The sequence below is a fragment of the Grammomys surdaster genome, unplaced genomic scaffold (genome assembly GCF_004785775.1).
Source record: "Grammomys surdaster isolate TR1022 unplaced genomic scaffold, NIH_TR_1.0 146, whole genome shotgun sequence".
Classification (NCBI taxonomy): domain Eukaryota; kingdom Metazoa; phylum Chordata; class Mammalia; order Rodentia; family Muridae; genus Grammomys; species Grammomys surdaster.
Window position 1 is genome coordinate 1,942,637 of NW_021604604.1, and position 23,074 is coordinate 1,965,710.

The following is a 23,074-nucleotide window of genomic DNA, read 5'->3' on the forward strand; positions in this document are numbered from 1 at the left end:
TACTTATTAACCAATAATCTGCTGTGATCTATTGTTTTCATATGTATAACAGTTATTCATTATTTGCATTGATCTTAGTTTTGGGGAAAAAAAAAAAACAACAACCACCAAGTAAAGAAATTGACTTCATTTCAGTAGGATGAATCTCCAGTCTCCACTGTTTCCTTGAATGAACAACCAGTGATCTCTTTTCCAGATCCCCAGTCTTAACTGTTCTTTATAGTTAAAAGCTATGTGAAGAGAATGAGTACGTAAAAGGAATTTAGATTTTTTTTTTTTACAAACTAAACCTTACAAATATTTTTATTTTTTAATTTGTGTTTTGAGATTATAATATAATTACATCATTTCCCCCTTACCTTTCTTTTCTTCATCCTCTCATATGTAACCATGTCCCTTCCTCCTCAGATTCATGGCTTCTTTTTCTTTGGCAGAAGAAATTATTGTTTTGAAGTTTTGTGTGTGTGTGCGAGGGGTTGGGGGGGAAGATGAGAATATGAATATGAATGAGAGAATGAGTGTATTTCTTCAAAACTCTATGACTGCAACCTGCTCGGTCTGTTCTGTGTGACTTGTATGTGCATGTTTTCAAGCCTGGTCATTTGGCACTGGAGAGCCAATTGGACATGTGTTTATTGAGGAAAACTGGCTCACCCACTCACAGTATTCCTTAGTTGCCTGTAATTCTTTGTCTGTGATTGAGGACTCACGAGTCGCCCTCCCCACCCCAACCCCGCGTTCCTTGTTAGTGTGTCTGTTGGTGTTGTCCTTGTTCAGCTCATGGTCAGGAATTCATATTAGTGAGACTTCACAGGTGCAGCGTCTCTGATGATCTCACGGCAGACTTCCTGTTCTCTGGCTCTTACATTCGGTCTGCCTTTCTTGGGCAGTGATCCCTGAGCCTTCTGTGTAGGAGTTGTTTTGCAGATGTATCCACTGGACCTGAGCCTCGCAGCTCTGCATTTTCATCAGCTGTATTTTTTGTAATGATCGCCATCTGTTGAGAAGAAAAGTTACCCTGATGAAGGGTGAAGACTACCTTTTCTCTGGGTAAAGGAAAAACATTTAAAATGTAGTTAAGGGTTATGCCTACTCAGTAAAATGGCAGTTACAGCTTCTCCCTAAGATCTGTGACTTTACTAGTCAGTACCAGACATGATCTGTCTCGTCCAGCTGGCCTTAAGTTCAGAGAGAGAGAGAACTGTTGGTTACTGCCGAGGTATGCATACCACCATTATACCCTTAGGGTTATTGTGTCATGCTGGTTGTTCTGGGTCACAGGCATACATAACAGGGGAGAACTATTGTTTCCTTCACCCACTTGGAAGCCTATGTGACACCTTTTGGTATCAAGAGTGCTAGTCCTTGGGGAGGAGATGTTCAGGTCAGGTCCAGCTTAGATCTTCAGGGTCCTGTGTCTGAAATGCACAGTGTCTTAGCAATAGGGTATTAACCTTCCACTTCTTGGAGGCAACCAGCAGCAGTGACAGTAGCCTATGTTTTGGGACTCTTTGGACAACCTTGACCAACAATTCAAAGGAGGGTTTCTCATACCTGGTATTTGGATTTTTGTTAAATAGTTTATGGCTCCTGAGGAGAGCATTATCAGCCCAGATGGGATAATTTCATTTAAACTATATGTATATAATTTAGGTAGGTAATAGTATGATTTCTTGTGATGTTGTCTGACATCCTTACTGTTATCTTACCTGCCTCCCTCCTCCTTCTGTATTCATCTCACACCTGCTTTCCTCAATTAACTTCTATTCCCAACCCCCTCAATTAACTTCTATTCCCAACCCCCCCCCCACCCCAACCCCTGTGCGCATGTGCGCCCCTCTTCAGATCAGTTATATCGTGTTGAAGAGGGACTGCTAATTGAGAAAATTTCTCTATAACATCAATTCTGCCTGGCACTTTCTTGATGAATGATTGATGTGGGAGATCCTAAACCACTGTGGATGGTGACAGCCTTGGTCAGGTGGTCCCAAGTGGTTTAAGAAAGCAGCTGAGGAAGGCATAGTGAGCCTGCCAGCCAGCAGCACTCCTCCATGGCCTCTACTCCAGTTCCTGGATCCAGGTTCTTGCCTTGAGTTCCTGCCCTGGCTTTCCTCAGTGATAAGACGTGTGGCTGAGAACTGTGAGCTGAAATCCCTCCTCCCCCAGCAGCTCTTGGCCATTCTGTTTTATCATGGTGGTAGAAATCCTGAGACAGCTGTGTCACTTTCCACTGTCCCCATGGGACAGGGCTCCCTTCCTGGGCCTTGCATCACTTGTCACTTCTTCATGGCAGCCACCGTTCCTGGGATGAGGTTCCAGCTCACCGTGGTTTTCATTTATGTTTCTCTGCTATTTAGCAATGTGGAACATTATTTTTTCACCATATTGACGCTGCATGTCTGCTTAAAAGTGTATTATTTATATCTGTTGCCCATTTTTAATTGGGTTGACCTTCTTTTTTTGCTATTGAGTTTTTGTAGTTCCTTAGTAATATCTCTATCAGCTTTTTTTCAGGTGTATGATTTGCCATATTTTCTCTTGTTCTGTGGGATATCTCTTGGCTGTGATGGTCATTTTCTATTTCTATGCAGAATCGTTTTAGGGTTTTTTTCCTTTTGTTTGCTGTGTTTCTGGGGCAATGCAAGCATAAGTGTACAAGTATATATGTATTTGTATAAATGAGACAGTACAGGTTGTTTTCTGTTTGTCCATAGGTACATTTACTTTGTTCTGGAACTGTAGGATTTCCTGGCTGAAGTGATATGTTGTTCTATAGCTCTTTCAGGGTCTGCTTCATAACTGGCATAGGTCAAAGGTTGTTTCTTTATAATCTGTTGGCCGTGTGTACTTTATACTTAAAATTTTCAGGTAATCTAAATGCTGCAGGTGATTTTAACTTTAACGTTTGTCTTAGTTAGGGTTTTACTTCTGTGAACAGACGCTATGACCAAGGCAAGTCTTATAAAAGGCAACATTTAATTGGGGCTGGCTTACAGGTTCAGAGGTTCAGTCCATTATCATCAAGGCAGGACCATAGCAGTATCCAGGCAGGCATGGTGCAGGAGGAGTTGAGAGTTCTGAAAGTTGCTAGTGAAAGACTGGCTTCTAGGGAGCTGGGGTGAGGGTCTTAAGCCCACACCCATAGAGACACACCTATTCCAACAAGGCCACACCTCCCAACAGTGCCACTCCCTGAGCCAAGCATGTACAGATCATCACAGCATTTTTCAAAGAAGTTTGTTATAGATTTAAATCATCTCGACTCTGCAGATGTGTACTTCAGTCTAAGCTGCCAGTCTCTTGGAGATGGGAGTCAGGTTGACAGCAGCACCATCGGGGCATCCTTGCTTATACCTCTATGCCCCGTCTCCTTCACCTCTGTTCCCTTTGGACTGTGCTCTTCAGCTTCCTTCTAATATGACAGTTGAGTTTAATGGCTATTTTCTCAGCCAGTATTTTCTGATTTTCTGCAGGGATACAAGTTTGATGTCTTCTAACATGGCCCATCTTGATCTGTGCAAACCTCATTTGCAATAAAATGAGCAAAGCCATATGTATTAAATAACCTTATGCTAATCCTCACAACAGCTTTGTCAGGTAGGCATGATTACTATCGTTACCCCACTGCAGATGTGCAAACTGGCATGCCTAAGGAAGTTACATAAAATCACGGGAAGATACAATTGCCAGGTAAAAGTGTTCAATTTAATTTGATGTTCATATCAATAACTAATAATCACTAGTTAAAACATGTATCAAATATTACAAAATTTGGCAGCCTGTTTGGAAAGTGATAAAGGTGGGGTTTTAAACCATATGTTCTGGCTGTAGGGCCTAAGGTTTTTCATAAATTCTCCATTATCATGGACACAAAATCAAACTCCTGTGGATCTGCTATTGGATGGCACCCTCTACCTGGATATTACTAATTCTTCTTACTTAAGGTGAATGTGATTGAATTATTATGAAGTTTACTTGTTCTCTGATTTCAAATGTGCTCCTGAGCTGTGAGTCAGTTCAGATGTGCTTCTCAGGCCGTTTCAGTCAAGTGTGGTCACATCAGCCTCGGCACCCATGCCAGCTTTCTTCATTTGCTTATTTTTTTCTGTAAAGACAAAGACATGGATATGCTCAAATAAGTATTTTTGAGAAAGTCAATGGAAGGATACCTGAATAATATACTTAACCTTTAAAACACGTTCCGTGTGTTTTCAAAACGTCAGGAGATGGAGGAGTAAGGTAGGACGTGAAGTGATTGTCCAAGAGTCACCAGGGCAGCTGTCTGGACACAGAGAGAGAATTCTCCCTGTTGGAGTCTTATAACTCGGGATTGGGATTTTGTTTTGTATATGGACAAACTGACCTACAAGAACTAATGGCCTGTGAGATTAGATGACACATTTTATTTACTTATTCTCTTAATTTTGTTTGGTGTGTGTGTTATACATTTGTGCACATGTGGATGTGGTTGTGCTTATTCATGGAGAGATGCAGACAGCTTAGGGTGTCATCCTCTCACTTTCCAGCTTTGAGTTTTGAGACAGACACCACATTGAACCTGGAGCTCATGGTTACAGCTAGGCTGGCCAGCCACGGAGATCTACCTGTCTGGGGTTGGTTATATATAAGTGTGCTGCATGCTTGCCTTTTTACATGGTGGTAGAGATCCAAACTCAGGCCTTCATCACAGCAAAGAGCACTTTACCCACTGAGCAAGCTCTTCAATGTACGTACATACATACATACATACATGCATACATACATACATACATACATACATTCGAGACAAGCTTTGCTGTGTAGCTAGGCTGGCTTCAAACTCAAGATCCTAATACTTCCACATCCAGAGTGTTTAAATTATGGGTGTGTACTACCATCCCTGACTTTATACACATTTGAAATTTGATACATTTGAGCTCAAGTTCAAACAGAATTTCAGATTCTCTTTGTCTGACTGTCTGTATCTCTGTCTCTTTCTTTTTTCCCTCCCCCTTCTTCTATGTTTGTGTGTAATGTTAAAATCAATGAGCCAAATGTTTAACTGAATATAAAGTAAGAGTATAGAAACTGAAGAAAAGTAAACTTCTCCTGAGACTTAAGGGGTGTTGAAGAGCAGTTTTCTTTTTAAAAGAATTAGATTAGAGCCTAACAGAATTTAGGAGTGAGTCCATCAAGGCAAATAAAAAGAACCCAAAAACCACTCTCAGCATCCAGGATGCTGCCTGCGCTGGTTCGACTGGGCTCTTCTTACTCTCTCCTCCACATGGGTTCAGGCATCATGTGATGCAAACTTGTCAGTAGCAAAGTGACCGACTTTACAAGAGAAGCCACTGCGGAAGCCGTTTACTTGGTAGACTTTGAAGTTGTTTTGGATATCTCTCCTTTGTGTAGTGAACTTTTCTCCCAGAATTTTTAGATGTCATCACCTTGCTACTCAGCAAACTTTTTATTCTTTTGTAGAATATATCATTTATAGTCATTTGCATTTGATACATATTTGCAGCAAATTCTTGTATTGACTTATTTTAATGTTTCATTATTTTATGAATATGAATATTTGCCAGCACGTATGTCTGTGTACTACATCTGTGCCTAGTACCTAAGGAGACTAGAAGAATGTGTCGGATCCTCTGGAACTCGACTTACAGATGGTAATGAGCCACCTTGTGGATACTGAGAATTGAACCTGGGTCCTCTGGGAGAGCAGTCAGTGCTCTTAACTGCTGAGCCATCTCTCTAGCCACTATTTTATATTTTTAAGTGACACAGACGAGAGGTCATTTAAGAAAACAAATGTCTTTTATTCTATAAAGCTTCCTGTGAAAGCAATGTCTTAATAAAACAAAATATCAAATCCTTAGATCTTTAGCCAAAAACGTAAGTGGTTTTCCTTTAATGCTAACTGTTACAAATATTGGGTTGTCCACACAGGGATCTGGTCTGATTAGAATTTAGTGTTTGAGTGTTGAATGACTTAAATTGATATATACTTTTTTCCCTTATAATTGCAGCTGTGTATCACATAAAATGGCAATATATTATAAAAAGATGTCTCTAACTGATTTTTGTCATTGAGTTAGTGTTGTAGTGTATATTTACACAGTCATAGATGGGGATATAAAACAATGGCTGAGCGCTCTCTTAAAATGCAAGCCCTAGGTCCCCATCCCAGCAGTACCAGGAAAAACAAAACTAAAAATGTGGATAGATACTGTGACCTTTACATGCCTAGTGCTGTATGGAAATAGCCACTGTTTTATATGGTTTGTCACTGGCAAAGTATTGTTATGTGGCTCATGACTGTAATTATAAGTTGGCTTTTATCAGTAAAGCTTGACAAATGGATTAATGTCAGTTAGTGAGAGTGCAGCATTTGAATTCATACCCGGCCACAAACCTCTACTCTCTCTGCCGATGGCTATTACCCATTTTTGCTCAGTCATGTGACAATCTTCAGATCACAGTGCCTATCTCCAAAGCTTGTAAGAGTTAAACAAAGCAATTAATCAATTCAATAATTCCATATTAGATGCCAGCCCTGTGCTGGCCATTGTTCTAGGTACTGTGGCTATCTGGAAAAAGAATAAATTTCTTGCCTGTTAGCTTCACGGGAGACACATACAGCAAATAAATAAGCAAATAAGAACACAATTTTTGTAGTAATAGTTTCTTTGAACACAAATGAGAACAAAATTTCAAGTGAGAAAGGAACTTGAGCCCATGCCTACTGAGGTCTGAAACATAAAAAGTTGGTTCTATACCACGGTAGCTCGGGTAGCCGAGTGATTAACTACAGCTTTGGAGGGCTCCTTTCAGATCCACCGAGCTAGGAAACAACAGGAGTGGCCGATAGAGGGTTTGTTACTAAGAAACGCCTTTTGAGCCTCCTTTGTACACACGATAGAATTCAGATTCATGCAGCAATCATGGAAGATCCTCATATATGCACCCTCTCCTGTCCAGCATTGCTATTTAACAAGTAGCTTTAGAAATGTTGTGGGGACAGTGAGAATGCAGTCAACTTGTGTTCTCACTGCAGAGAATGCAACAAATAGTGCATGTTTGGGCACTAACCTCAGTCTGGAGCCAGTCCACGGATCCAGAGTTCTAACACATTCCCAGGTGATACTGATGCCACCGGTCCGGACCCTGCACCCCGGGGGGGGGGGGGCGGTGGAGGTTGCTTGTTTTTTGTTTTTGTTTTTTTATTTTTACATGGTGTTTATTACTCAGCTGGCCCACTCTCTTCTCTGAATCCATCTCATGGAACCTGTTATTCTCAAATTCTATGAGTATTAGAATCACATGGGAAACTTGTTAACAAATCAGACTTCTGTTTTGACTCCAGAACACTGATTTTTCATAAGCGACTTATGTGGGTCTCCATACGGGTGGGTCTGTGGCCACAACTTGTGGAGTTCTGACTGTATCCAGGTTGATTGCATTCTCATTTCATATTCCTCTTTAGCTGATTTTTATACTGTCTTGTCATTTATTTATATCTTTCTTCCCATCAGCTTTTAGAAGAAATGAATGACTTCAACATTTAGCACAACTCAGTATTAGAAAGCAGTAGTCTGGAGTTGCTGTGTAACAAGCTTTAGCATGTGTTAGCTAATCCCTTCAAGACTTCGGTCCTCTTGTGCTCTAGTGCTCATTGTATGTATTAGCTGTGGGAATTGGGAGCTGTAAGATATGTCTGCCTTATAATGTAGTCCTCAAAATACAGACTATGCTCAGTGAATGGAATAGTCATTGTTGTTGCCATCTTGTTATGGAAGAAGCAAGCAAATGCTTAGTTAATAAAAATCCCAAAGTTTTACATTAGTATCCGGATTCGGGATGTGGTTACTAAAATCTCTGTCCTCATTTTAATTAAATGCCATTTTATATGTGGGGGTTTGAATAAGATACTATAAAGTAAAGCTATGCCTTGGTCTCTCCCCCCCTCCCCCCCAGGAAAGCAAAGGAACCGGTTGGAGCCGATGGATACCATATTTGTTAAACAAGTGAAGGAAGGAGGGCCGGCCTTTGAGGCTGGCTTATGCACAGGTACTGGGTGTCTTCAGTGTCTCCTCAGTTTCTGTATTTTTTCCTTTCCTCTCCTTCTGTGTGCCCTCCCTCTCTCTCTTCACATCTATTGTAACTGTTTCTGAGATACCTTGTATCTTTCTGGAAACTCAGTGGATATAGCTGAACAGATAAAACGATGTAACTTGATAAAGTATGATCCTTTTAGTTAACACAAGGACTTGCAGTCTCTCTTAAAAAAAAAAAAACCTACCCTTTAAAGTTGAAGTTTAATAAACTGATAAAGATGTTCTGATAAAGTAAAATGGCGATGGTTTTGGATTCCCACGTCTAGAAGTGCCTGGTCAGGCAGGTAGTGCATAGAGTGGCCGGGGTTTCCTGTAAACTTACAAGTCCTTTCCAGGCATCACTGGGGTGCTCTATTGCGGTAGATTTAATAATACGTGTCTGATATAAAATCCTGTTAATTTGATTTGTGATTTTAATAAAATTAACTTAGATCAAAGATTGGCAAATACATCAAAATATTTTTTCTCATTTTTATGCATAAAACAATTTAAAATAGGAGTTGACAAAACTTCCTTTAGTCCACATTGAGTAAAGTGTATTTTCAACTACAGGTAAGTAGTGAGTACCACTACTCAGATTTACCAGGATGCAGTATAATTATCTTTCTCATTGTACTTTAATATCATTCACGTGGACGGTGTGTGTGGAGTTGTATTAGAATTCGTCTCCTATCACGTTCCAGGTGTCCCAGTTTGAGGAAATAAGTTGGAGCTGATATGATAAGCACAGAAGAAGGATGGCATTTCTGGTTTTCATGTCTCCGTCTTTTGTGCTTTTTCTGAGTAAGCTGGTAGTTTCCTCCATTTAAATGAAGAGTAAATTAGTAGATATAAAGGGTTTTTTTTCCTTAAAAAAAAAAGTATTTAAGTTTTATAGTACACTAATCAATTAACCAGATATGTAGAGTGGAAGACCATTGTTTAAAAAAAAAAATTCTGTAGATAAAAAAAATCCACCGATCCTGATGAAATGTGTATAGTCAGCATTTGAAGCCTGGTGAGTAGTTTTTGTTAGCGGAATGATGGGGCCAGTGGAGGAGTCGATGCTAGTTCTGTGGGTCTTTCTAGTTGATAGAAGTCGCGCTCACCCAGGGCATTACTACTGCAGCTAAAGGTCATCGGTGTCTAGAAGTCTTAGAAGGTTGCTATATTTCATGAGAAGTTGGATGTATTAAAAGGAAGATTTACTTTTGTAACAGGTACATCAAAAATTATGCAAGTATATTTTGAAAAATAAGGGCTTATTGGTATTGGGTCTGGGGGTGGAGCTCCAGAGCACCGGGAAAGCAAGAGTAAATAGGAGGTAGTAGTCTCGCGAGTTACTTCGCAGTTACTCAGAGTGAGTTCTTTCAGGAGTTCTTAATGTTGTGTTTCTCTCTCTCTCTCTCTCTCTCTCTCTCTCTCTCTCTCTCTCTTTCTGTCTCTCCTTTGAAGGTGACAGAATTATAAAAGTCAATGGAGAAAGTGTCATAGGAAAGACCTATTCCCAAGTAATTGCTCTCATTCAGAACAGGTAAGATTCTTGAAACCTGATTAATTTGGGCTAAAACCCTGAAGAACAGGTAGGTTTCATACAGTGCTGTGTTCCTAGGACTAGGGTGTCACAGAATCCCCAAATACTGCAAGTTATATGTGGAATTGACAAATGTTAGCCCACTGATTGCTGAGTGGATTTGCAAGGTTGTAATGTTCACAATGTAAAATCCTATGGGGCTTGAGAGCACTCATTATAGATTTAAAATATGAGTTTTCCACTTTGGTTTAAAGTGGTAGGTATATAATTTGTTTAAATATAGAAATAAATGCACACTTGGTTTTCTAAAACAAGTCTTACTGAGATACGTATTTTTACTGAATCTTACTGACCAGCCTTATTGAATAAAATCACTGGCCTATATTCCTTCATTTGTCTTAACAGTAAGATGTTATTTTTAAATCCACTTGCCTGTAATCTGCAGAATGACAGCATTTTAGCCGTAAAGGTAAATACATATTTATAGAATGAGTATTGGTAGGACCACAAAGGTAATATAGTCTGACTTTCATGCACACAATTAGAAAAATTTAAATACCATTTAAAAAAAAGATTTAAAGTCAAAGAGGTTACAATACTGACTTTCTGGCAAGCATGTGCAGTGAGTCTGGCTCTGATATCCAGTTTTATCTCTGTATGAAGAGATTCTTTCCAAATTCAAATGCATTGGATTACAGAATGGTTCCTTGTAGTTTTAGTCACCTGTTTATAACTCAATTGGGATTCTTTATTTTCTAAAAGGTAATTTTTTGTGTGTTTGCGTATGTGTGTGTGTCTCAGCCAAAGGACAACCTTGGGGGTCATCCTCAGGAACAGCATCCACCTCATTTAAGATGGAGTCTTGTTAGATTAAACAGAATCTGGTTACAGATGCCTCCCCCCTTCCATCTCATGCCCCCCCCACACACACACACACACTGCATTGTAAGTTCATGCCACCATGCCTGGAATTTTTAGGTGGGTTCTGAAGAGTCACCCAGCAAGCACTTTGCCAACTGTGCTGTCTCCCCAACCCCCTAAGGTTTTTATCAGGGGTCTCTGTGTCTAAAGCAATTTGTACCGTTAAGTTGAATTATTTAATACTAATGTCCTAATGCATTGTGATATTTTTACAATTAAATGGCATGATCATGATTAATTGAGCTCAGAATATTCTCTTTGATGTTTTAATATTTAATGAAATTCCTAGAGAAGCCAAGTCTTGAGTGTAATACAGGTTATGGAGGCAAAGCCTCTGTAGAAACAGCAAGAGAGAGTTTACGTTGTTCCTTCCCAGGTAACCAAGATCACCACTACACCAGCACACCAGTATGCAGCCTGATCTCTTTCTCCCAAACCCACATAATGTTTCAGAGTAACACAGAAATGAAAGTCTTAAATTTTCAGCCAGTACAAACAATTTTAAAATGAGAGAAAAGCTGTTTATGATCATACTTCCCTTTAGAAAGTTTTGTAGCAGCAGCCAGTCAGCTGAAAGCCAAGGACTGTGTCACTGCTGAGGACTGTTCTGTGCACTGTATGTTTTCAAGCAGCTGTAACTGCTGACCTGCACGGCCTCCTGTGTTGTTAATAGACTGGCACCTATGGTTTTAACTAAACAGATACTGGAAAATTACTGAATTTTGGAATTTTCTTTTTTTGTGTGTGTGAGGGGGATTATTTCTTAATCTTTGAGGCAAGTTAGGATAATTGTTAGATCAAGATAGCCCCACTATCCTTAATATATCTAAAATATGAATCCAGGTCACAAGTTGAATTCAGTTTCTCCTCCTGACTTCTTTCCTTCCTCCCTTGGCTTCTTTCCTGTGCTGTAGATCAAACCAGTGCCTGGCAAATGGTACCTTTATGGTACTCTTCAGCATTTCACTGACCTGTGCAAACTCAGGAACCTTTTCCACCACATCTAACAAAAATTTGCAATGTTAGCATAAAAAGGCTGTAAGCTGTACCTAGAAAGTTCTAAGATTAAATCTTGAGCATAAAACAAATAGCTGAAAACTGACTTATTCTAGTAGAAGCCATGGTGAACTGATGTTCTTCACTTCTGAGCAAAGGTGGAATTTTCAAAGTTAGGAAGATTAAAGTTGCTTAAAATGTTACATTGAGGGGCTGAGGTATAGCAAGCTACAATTTAGTCCCCAGAACTTGAAAACATCAAAACAAGCCAGGTATGGTGGCACATGCCTTTAATCCCAGCACTTAGTGGGCAGAGGCAAGTGGATCTCTGTGAGTTTGACGCCAGCCTAGTCTGCAAAAGGAATCCAGGACAGCCAGGGCTGCACAGAGAAATCCTGTCTCAAGAAACAAACAAACAAACAAAAAAAAAAGACGAAGACAAAAAAATCAAAATAAAAAGTTACTAGAAAAGTTTTTGCTTATTTTGCACTAATAAAGTTTAAGTTGATAGGCTGGGAAATTAAAACCCTATAATTTGTCTTATGGCTTACTAAAGTAACCCATAAGACAAATAATCATATTCTGATATTCTTACACGTTTTGTCCCTAAAACTATTTAATAAGAGTTTTTATCTCTGAATTAGTGGCACATTATAATGGGTTATACCATCATGTGGGGTACTCCCTTTCGTATGCCACCAAACTCTGCACTAATGATGTCTTTCTTATAGTTTGGTTTTGAAAGTGATGATCTTCTGGGTTACAGTTTCTCATTCAGTCTGCCTCTCTGATATTATTGTGCTTGGTTTCAGTGACACTACACTGGAGCTCAGTGTTATGCCAAAGGATGAAGACATTCTTCAAGTGGTAAGTTTACCCCAAATAGACATTGTTTGGTAGACATGAATAGTAAGAGAATCTTAAGAGGAAAGTGAATTACATTTTAAAAAGATTCTAGAAAACACAACCTCCTGATTCACTTAACTAGAATTTGGATTTCTGTACATTGTATTTTTAAAAAAGAGAGAGACTCTTGTCCATTATTTAGAATTAAATGACATGGGACTGTTGTATAATTCCATAGCTAACTCCCCTGGAGCTGAGGGCTGAACCTAGGGCCTTGAACTTGCTAGGCAAGCTTTCTACCATTGCACTAATTCCCCAACCTCTAAGTTCACAGTAGGTTGTTCATTTGATTCTGGTTTCATGACCCACAACACTTATTTTCTTGTTTAGATTTTACTTGGTGTGTCTGAATGTTTTGCCTACGTGTATGTATGTGCACCACATGTATGTATGTATGTCACATGTGTGCCTGGTGTTCAGCAAGGTCGAGAGAGGATGATTCCCTGGAACCAGATTTGTGGATCACTGTGAGCCACCTTGTGGGTACTGGGACTTGAACCTCAGTCCTCTACAAAAGCAGCAAGTGCTTTGAACTGCTGATCCAACTCTTTGGCCCAACCCAAGATGTTTACCTGTGCATCTACTCAGTGGACTCGGCTAAATTTAATTTAATCAGCCCTCATGACTCTGAAGATACTCAAGTATGCTAGATGTTTGGTCCTAGGAGTCTTTTCTGTGCTATTTTATATGGAAGCTCATAAGTTAAGCAGCTTGTCTAGTATAATAGGAAAGATGAGAACACTGGTCTTAACACTTGGACTGAGGCTGGTCTGAAACCAAAGCCACTCGCGAAACTGCCACCACATAATATGTGTGCTGGTGTTTTTGCCTTTGTTCACACAGTTACTGTCGTAGGTGTTCCTGTAACTCAGCACCTCTGGGACCTGAGTCCTGGGACCTATCTGCCATCCATGGTTATGTGATATAAATGGAAAAATTGTTTTTTTTTTTTTTTTGGTTTTTCGAGACAGGGTTTCTCTGTGTAGCCCTGGCTGTCCTGGAATTCACTCTGTAGACCAGGCTAGCCTCGAACTCTCGAACTCAGAAATCCGCCTGTCTCTGCCTCCCAAGTGCTGGGATTAAAGGCGTGCGCCACCACCGCCCGGCTGGAAAAATTGTTTTAAACCATAATAATTTTTTTGTTAAATTCATTATTATTTTTAAACACTCATATGTTCTATAATCAGCATAATATTCTATTCTAAATGAAATATACATTTGTCAAATGTCAGTCAAATCTAAGGGAAATGAGAGTAGGAATTCCAGAAATCTCCTTTGCGTTTTATAACTTAGAAGCAGTTACTATTTTAAAAAAAATTATTATTGTTATAATACTAGGCTTTCCACACCTGAGCAAGTGCTGTAGCCACTGGGATAGTATCCTGTGAGTTGTAATGATAGGATGGGTTTTGTGAAATGAATCAGTAAAATAGACAGTTATATAAAAATAAGTGTTGTACCACAGGTGCCACCCTCTTCTCCCACACTCAGAGTTGCCTCGTCACCTTACAGTTTGCTCCGGAGGCAGGCATGTACCCCTGCCCTTTGCAAAGATGACGTCATTAAGTTAGGAAAGGTGAACTTGTATAAGCAAGAGTTTCACTTTGTTTATTCTATAGAGCATTTAATTTGGTTTGGGGTCTCATGTAGCCTGGGTTAGCTTTGAATTCATTGTGTAGTCAAAGCTAGTCTTGATTTTTTGATTTTTCTACATCTATTTCCCAAGTGCTAGGATTACAGGCATATGCAATTACACCCTGCTCTTTTGTTTCTTTTTTCTTACTATTTTTATAACTTTTTAATAATAATATGCTAAGTTAATATACCTTATTATATAAGGTATGCTAAGTGATTTTGGTGTGATTGTTACAAACTACTCTGGAAAGTTACTGCAGCTCTCTTTGGATGGTCTTAGTCATGGTACCTCTAAAGACGATCCAGATTGTTCATAGTAATAAATGTCGCTTGATAGGATCTTTGCAGTTATGATCTTGGCTGAAGAATTCTCTGGCTTGTCTTTTTCACTTCCCACCCCTACCACAGTTCGTTTTTAAAAGTTGTGGTATCTGGTAGGCACTGTAGGATTAACTACTTTTCTGTTTTTATTATGTTTAGCTTTAGCGTGAAGATATAAGCTTTTAAACTACTGTGAGATAAAATTAAAGTACAAGAGTAAAAAAGCTGAAGAATGAATGTAGAATGTTATATAAAGGACTAAAAGAAAACCGTCCAACAGTTACCAGTCCAACAGTTAACCATCCAACAGTTAACCGTCCAACAATTAACTGTCTAACAGTTAACCATCCATCAGTTAACTGTCCAACAGTTAGACTTAGTTTTTTGACGGTGTTCTATTTTAGGTTGTAACTGTTATCTGTATCCATCAGAATGACCTACACATATTTTGAAGTTTAGAGTACTTAATAAGCATTTCTTAAGCATATTGATGGCAGTGATATATAATTCCAGATAAATTTCTTCATACTGGATGACTTCATATCATCATATTAGAATATAAACTGACACCATTGTATAAGAACATAATTACTTTGTTTTGCTTAAGGGGTATTTTGTGCCACTTAATTGGTGCCCACTGAAAATTAAAAGATTCCCTGAAGGATACTTAAAGCATCCACATGTAGGACCATGATTACTCATTGAAAGATTTGGTACGTATTAACCAAGCACAGAGAGAAAGTACCACACAGTGACAGACATCAGCATTTTAGAATTATCAATCTCATAAAATAATGTTTTTATATCCAGTGGTCATGCACCACAAAAAAGCTACATTCTGTTCCTATCCAAGACTATAGAAGACTATAGAAATTTAAAGTGTTTCATAGATAACGTTTCTCCTCAAATTTGAATAAATGAGTTACTTTTAAATTGCCACAGAACGGCTTTTCCAGTGTATTAAAACTGATGGGGATAGAAATGGGCTTCCTGGGGAGTAAGCACGTTTGTTCTCTTCAAATCCAGTGTATTCTAGTGCAGTAGAGGATTGTCAAAACTCCCCAGCTTCCCTGACATTGGAGGCTGTGGGGACCTGCCCTCCTTTTCAGGCAGTGCAGGAGATTACACAAATCCACTGCAGAAAACACTACAAGGCAGTCCACAGTGCTCTCTTCCAGACTATGTTTTGTCACAGAAAAGCAGTGAGTTGGAAATAATTAGCATGAAAATGCTAGGCTAATTATGTCCAGGTGCATACCCAAGATGCACACTTCATGTTCAGATGAACAGTGTTTATGCTATAAAAATAATGGTCTGTGTGTGTGTGTGTTTGTGTGTGTTTGATCTCTCAGTTCATTCCAGACTGTGTCCTATAATAGCCCTTACCACAACAAGTTTTACGCTGGAAGTGATATTTTTATATCTAGTCACTTATTTCATAAACTAATAAAACATTATAAAGGACATTGTGTTGAAAGATCTTAAATTTTGAGGAAAAAAAATCTAAACAAAACAGTAGTCCCACAGTGAAACCGTCTGTAGTCAGCTGGCAGCTTGTGGTTGTGCTCTGATCTACCAGGGAAGGAGGAGGTTGCACTACTTTAATGCATAATAGAGCATTTAGTCTTCTGGAAGCAGAGATGGAAGGAGCTCAGGGGGAAAGAGAGGCAGTGATGCTGCTCACGGTGAAGGGAAGCTTTGTGGCAGATTACCAGATGGCAGTGCAGACCAGAGAAAATGCCTGTCGATGTGTGTTATCAGCCGTATTCTGCTTCCAAGAGTGGGAGACAAATTCAATAAGAAGCAGATAAAAGCTCGAGAACGAGATGCTCGATTGGATTCTGAAGTTATTCTTATGCTCCACTGCCTTTTTACCTCTCTTGGTACTTTCCAGAGAAATAGTATAGATGTGTTTGTAGCTTGCTGTTTCCAGCATCAATATGACAACATGATTCTGTCTGTATACCAGTAAGCAGCTTCTGCTATGTTTTCCTATTTTCTGCTAGCTACAATTTACAAAGGATGTCACAGCACTGGTAAGAGATGCACAGTGGCCGTTTCCTTGCTTTTAAAGTCATGTTTCATAGAGATTTGTAACAAGCCAGTCTGTTTAACTGTACTAATGTGCAGAGGGTGTGTATGATAATGGTTTCCTTTCTCCTCTCTCTCTGTTTGTGTTTGTGCCCTCTATAACTAAAGCATATTTATCTGCATCTGTATTTTCTGAAGTACCTCACCCCACCCCCCCAACCCTTCGGTAGCTACACTTGAGCTTTGCAGGTTGTGTGCTGCAAAGGCAGGATGTGCTGCTTCCGTGGATTAGCCTGCTTGATCAGGGATGGTAGGCACCACACCTAACTGCCTTGGAGCCAAACACAGTCTCGTGTGGCATCCATGAGCTCTGTTTGTGTGGAATCTCTTTCATTTATTTCAGTTCTTAAATTTTTGAAAGTACTGTTAGATAATTCTATAAATAACAGGTTTTTAAAACGTGAGCTGCATGCATGCTTTTTAGTAATAGAAAGATGTCTAAAGTAAAAGACAAAATAAATTTATCAAGTAATGTTTGCATTAGTTTAAAATGAAAAGTTTGTATCAGAAAGATGAATTACTCCTTTCATATTTTTTTTGCTTTTGGTATGTGCTACTTAATTTCTTAAACATGCACATTCACTGACTTTAAATATGAAAATATTTTCTGTGGCTCTTTAGGGGCTCAGTTTTAAAGATGGATTATTTTTAATTCTTTGTAGTAATTAACTAGTCATTTTAATACATGTTTAATTTGTATTACTGCCTTAAATAACAATGTATTTGGGTAAGACTTTTAGTATTTTGACCTTCTTCCTTGTAAACATTAGGTATCTTCTTTTGCTGGGATTTAATAGGCAGCCATTTAATATGTTGACTGCTGAAAAAATCTTAAAGCTTAAATGGGGAGATTTTAGAATTAGCATGGCTTTGTCTGTTTGGTGATTTGATATGTGTCACAAGCCTTTTGAAAAAACTAATGATTGCCGTTTTTGTGTGTATGTAGCATGTTCAGCAGTTTATTCAGGTCCTCTAAGGGGAAGGGAGATGGGGAGGGACTCTGTGAAGGGGGGATGGGTGGGAAGCATTTGGGATGTAGATAGATAGATAGATAGATAGATAGATAGATAGATAGATAGATAGAGAATGATTCTTAAGAATGTACCCTGTGCTGTGCTTTGCATGCATGCCATAGTGAGCATCATCCAGGATTAAGGTAGGGTAGTCAAATAGTAAATGATGAACATGAAAATTACTGTGTGACACTCTTCTGTAATTTCTATACAGGCATATTCTCAAGATGCTTACCTGAAAGGCAACGAAGCTTACAGTGGCAATGCCCGTAACATACCTGAGCCTCCACCAGTTTGCTATCCCTGGTTACCATCTACTCCTTCAGCCACAGCACAGCCGGTGGAGATATCTCCTCCTGAATCCTTACCGAACAAACAGCAAACCAGTACACCAGTCCTGACACAACCCAGCAGGGCCTATAGAATGGAAATACAAGTGCCTCCATCACCAACAGATGTTGCGAAGTCCAACACAGCAGTGTGTGTTTGCAATGAGAGTGTGAGGACTGTCATTGTGCCTTCTGAGAAGGTGGTAGACTTGCTAGCCAATAGAAACAACCCGTCAGGTCCTTCACATAGAACTGAAGAGGTAAGGTATGGTGTGAATGAGCAGGCCTCTACAAAAGCAGCGTCAAGGACCACGTCACCGGCATCAGTTCCCACTGCCCATCTGATTCACCAGACCACAGGCTCCAGATCATTGGAACCTTCTGGAATTCTACTTAAATCTGGAAACTACAGTGGACATTCAGAAGGAATCTCAAGTAATAGATCACAAGCTGTGGATTCTCCTTCTGTGTCTGTCAATCACTATTCCGCAAACTCCCATCAGCACATAGACTGGAAAAATTACAAGACTTACAAAGAATACATTGATAATAGGAGATTGCACATAGGTTGTCGGACAATCCAGGAACGATTGGACAGCTTACGAGCTGCATCGCAGAGTGCAGCAGACTATAGCCAGGTGGTACCCACCCGCACTTCTCTGCAGGTACGACGTCGAAGCACCTCTCATGACCGAGTGCCCCAGTCTGTTCAGATCCGGCAGCGCAGTGTGTCTCAGGAAAGACTGGAAGATTCTGTGCTGATGAAGTATTGCCCAAGGAGCTCATCTCAAGGAGCACTGACCTCCCCACCTGTCAGCTTCAGTAATCATAGAACTCGTTCGTGGGATTACATCGAGGGACAGAGTGAAGCCACGGCCACTGTCAATTCTGAAAGTCAGACACCTGACTCAAATGGGGAACGAAAACAGACTTACAAGTGGAGTGGCTTCACTGAGCAGGATGACAGACGAGGTATTCATGAGAGACCCAGGCAGCAAGAAATGCACAAGCCTTTCCGAGGCTCAAATTTGACTGTGGTTCCTGTTGTTAATTCTGATAACAGGCGACTGGGTGGGAGAGGTGTGGGACCTGTTTCACAGTTTAAAAAAATCCCACCGGACCTAAGACCACCACATTCCAACAGAAATTTTCCAACTACGAGTGGGATGTCACTGCCACGGGGTATTGCACAAGACAGGTCCCCACTCGTGAAAGTCCGAAGTAATTCTCTGAAAGCACCACCTCCACCTGTCTCAAAACCGTCCTTCAGCCAGCACTCACTGGCTTCCATGAAAGACCAAAGGCCTGTCAATCATTTGCATCAACACAGTGTGCTAAGTCAGCAGACACGGTTCAGATCTGAAAGCACCTTCGAGCACCAGCTGGAGACTGAGGTATCCCCATGTTTACCAGCAGCTTCTGCTAAGACCAGTCCTCAGCGCAGTGAGAACTTGGGGACATCAGATTTAGAATTACCTGCCAGTCCAAGGAATGGAGATCTAAACTTAGAGGAGGCTGAAATTCAGCAGCCAGATGTGCTAGATAATAAAGAATCTGTCATCCTGAGAGAAAAACCCCAGTCTGGCCGCCAGACGCCACAGCCTTTAAGACACCAGTCTTACATCCTGGCTGTGAATGACCAGGAGACCGGGTCAGACACCACCTGCTGGCTGCCAAACGATGCTCGCAGAGAGGTCCATATAAAAAGAATGGAGGAGAGGAAGGCTTCAAGCACCAGCCCTCCTGGTGATTCCCTGGCTTCCATCCCCTTTATAGGTGAGCTCATTCAGAGGCAGTGCGCAGCATCGGCTAGTGTTTTAAGCAAAGGAGTATTTGTGTTCCATAGGCACAGAAATCTTAAAGTGTGCATGCGTTTAAAGCATCTTAAGTGTTGTATACGTGTTTATTTTCAGTGCCAGGGATTGGCCCCCGCATCTAGACAGGCACTTTCCTACTAAGCCACAGCAGCCCACTCTAAATGTGTAAGTTGTGCTTCAGTCAGAGCAGTTTGCTTTTCTCCTCCTTAAATATATTTCTACTAGCCATTTTCCTTTAAAAGTAAGCTTTCATTTAGTGTGTATTTGACACAGGGTCTTGTAGCCCAGGCTGGATTTGAATATATGGTTCTGTTCCCTCTGCTTGCCCAGGGACCACACGAGTTTACACATGAGCCTCTCTGTCCTCTTTTGTTAGTCTTGGTTAAATCAGTTCCTACCATCTGTGGTCAAGAGGGGGGTCAGCATAGCCGTTGTTCCTAGTTGCTGATCTACCTGAATCAACAGCATCGAGGCCTTGCCCTTGGTTTGTCCATAGTAAACACTTGCAGGGGAAGATTTGGGCAGTTGTCACCACACTGGGTGGGCCTTTTGATGGTAGAGCTGCCTTTGAGTCACTCCTGCTCCTGTAGGTAGCCCGCACTCACGTTCATGTAAGTGAACACTGGAGATGCTAGTGGTTCACTGAAGTTTAAAAGAAACCTCATTTCGTATAAATGAAAACATGAGGCAGGAGAGCTGTCTTATGATTTTACTACTGTGAACAGACACCATGACCAAGGCAACTCTTATAAGGACAACATTTAATTGGGGCTGGCCTTCAGGCTCAGAGGTTCAGTCCATTATCAAGGTGGGAACATGGCATTGTTCAGGAAGACATGGAGCTGGAGGTGCTGAGAATTCTGTATCTTATTCCAAAGGCAAACAGGAGAAGACTGACTTCCAGGCAGCTAGGACAAGGGTATTAAAGCCCATGTTCACAGTGACACACCTACTCCAACAGTGTCTTCTCCTTCCTAGCCTTATACCTCTATGGAGTTTACTTGTGTGCATTTACTTTGTTACAGGGATAATCTGGGAAAGGATTTGGCAAGTTTTCAGGTGTGCACCTCAGTCTGTATCACCTGTCCTATCTACGAGTCATTAGCCTCTCCCTTTACCCTAGTACTGTCCTCACACAGCATGCAGCGGGAGGTGACACCCTCTCAGACCTCCTGTTTCCCTCCCATCCCACCTAAAATAGACCTGAACTACGGAGTCTGCTGTGGCGAGCCCACACACTCTGCTTTGGCTCTCCTCAGTGATCTTGCTCCACTAGGATCTTTCATGCGCCTCCTCTCTCCTGCCTTCCCAGACTCCTTGCTATCTCATGATCTGTTAGACATTCGTGGGGCAGCACAGATAACCAGAGGCCTCTCTGCTGGGCTGTATTTCACTGCCCAGTCAGATATCTCGAACCTAGTCAGGGTTTTCTTACTATGTCTAAAATAGCTGCTTCATATGCATGCTCAGATGTGCAGCAGTCAGGCGCACATCTCCATGAAGCAGAACACACTGAGTTGACGTCATTGTTCTCTGTGCCTAGAGCACTGCCTGGGTAAAGAAGGCACTCACTCAGGAGATACGTGTTAACATAGCAGCTGAATGATGCTTTGAGATGATTAATGTACAAAAAGAAAATGAAGGGAGGAAGAGAAAAGAAGGAAGGAAGGTGGCTAATTATGTCATAATGATTGTGCAGTCCTGTGACATCTACAAACACAGTTTCAATAGAGTCACTTAACACTGTCTCCATTTTTATAAATGAGAAGTTTATAAAGTTTTTTTTTTTTCATAAAAGCACTTGGGCTCTAGGCTAGCTTGATTCAGTGCTGGGCACACTCCGGGGGCATTGTTTTCTACAGAGCACATTGTAAAGAGGGACCTGCATCGTGTGACACAGGGCCTCGTCTTACCAGTTGGTGAAAGATTCCTCTTAGCTCTTAAAGTAATGGTTGTCAGTGAGCAGTATTTTTTACTCTTTCTTTTTTCAAGAAACTTAGCTGTTGAACTGTCAGGTATCAGTATCCAAAGTGGCTTAAGAGGTGGAGTCTACATGGTGTCAAGAGTTTTATAAATAGGATATCTTCATGTTCAACATTGTGGGGAGTGCTTCAACCAGACTTGTACCCACACGATTGCTTGAGTCCTTACTGCCAAGCCTGCTGACTTGTTCCTGTTCTCCACAAACGGTGATTCTGGACTGATGATTGTGGTGTATGTTTTAAATTTAAAGTCCTACGCTGTATTTCACAGGCCACTAAGATCTTACCACAATGACAACGTCACATTTTCTTCCTGCATAGTGAGAATATTACAATCAGATGACAGATTTTTTTTAAGTGCTGGCTATCATCTGTTAATATTTAATCTGTTTCGTCCTATGAAGTGCAGAGATAAAATAAAAATCAATTATTTCATTCAAAGGTAGCTGGTAACTAAGATCTAGAGTAGTCATCTATGTAATTTTGTATACAAGCAGACTAATGAAACGTAGCATAATAATGCATTTATAGCCTTACAGTTCCTGTTATCTTAATAATGATTTTTGTTACTTGAAAACATTAGCTACTAGTACCCTCAAATACCAAGTGCCTTGTCTTCCCAAAATATCAGTGTAGGGCCGATTCACTTATTTAGCTGTCTAGCAGGCAGAACTACTGTGTTACAGGCAGAAGATTCCTCTTATGTTTTATTACACATTGAACTTGTAACATTAATCTTAAACTACAGTGATGTAGAAAAGTTCAATATTTCCTTTTAAACAAGAATATTAATTATTAGCAGTATTTTGAAAAGTCTGTTTCACATATACATACTTTACAACTCTACCTATGTCTTGAGAAAACCTTCAGATTCGTTTTTAGGCAAATAGAAAAAAAACAAAACTGATTAACTGTTTATAAAATGGAAACTGAGTAGGCTAGGCACAGATCTGTCTTGTTAAAAACAAGAACGGAGCTTTATGTATTTTTGTTTACCTTTGTTGATTTCAATTTTTTAAAACAAGGATATTTGCTACATTTGAATGGCTTTTTAAATATTTGTGTCACAACTCAGTTTATTTTAGAAGGCTGACTCTCTCTCCTCACACTAGAGCACCCTGCTCTGACACAGGGTGCTGACTAAGAGCAGAGGGACATGGGCAAAGGGCGTAGGGAAAAAAAAGTTCCTTTCAGTTTTATTTAAAAAAGAAGAAGAAGAACTCTGTAGCGGTCTTTTGCCTCCGTGCATGTTTGTGCAGCACATGTGTACAGTGCCTGCAGAAGCCAGAGGAGGGCATTACTAGTTACAGAAGGCTTTCCTAGTTACAGACACCTTTGACCTGCCATGTAGGTGCTGGGAATAGACACTCGTTCCTCTAGCAGAGCATCCAGTACGCTTGACCACTGAACCATCTCTCCATCTCAGTCTCTTCTTGTTTTGTTTAGTTCTG

The 23,074-nt window shown here is 40.4% G+C and overlaps 1 protein-coding gene across 4 annotated transcripts in view; it reads left to right on the forward strand.

Moving 5' to 3' along the window:
* Positions 1–23,074, forward strand: part of Arhgap21 (Rho GTPase activating protein 21) — a 125,743-nt gene that overhangs the window by 73,510 nt on the left and 29,159 nt on the right. For all 4 annotated transcript variants that reach the window (XM_028764821.1, XM_028764822.1, XM_028764820.1 and 1 more), the window contains exons 5-8: positions 7,960–8,052; positions 9,534–9,612; positions 12,342–12,396; positions 17,710–19,600. In XM_028764821.1, the coding sequence (XP_028620654.1) occupies positions 7,960–8,052; positions 9,534–9,612; positions 12,342–12,396; positions 17,710–19,600 (2,118 nt within the window). The remainder of the gene's footprint in view (positions 1–7,959; positions 8,053–9,533; positions 9,613–12,341; positions 12,397–17,709; positions 19,601–23,074) is intronic.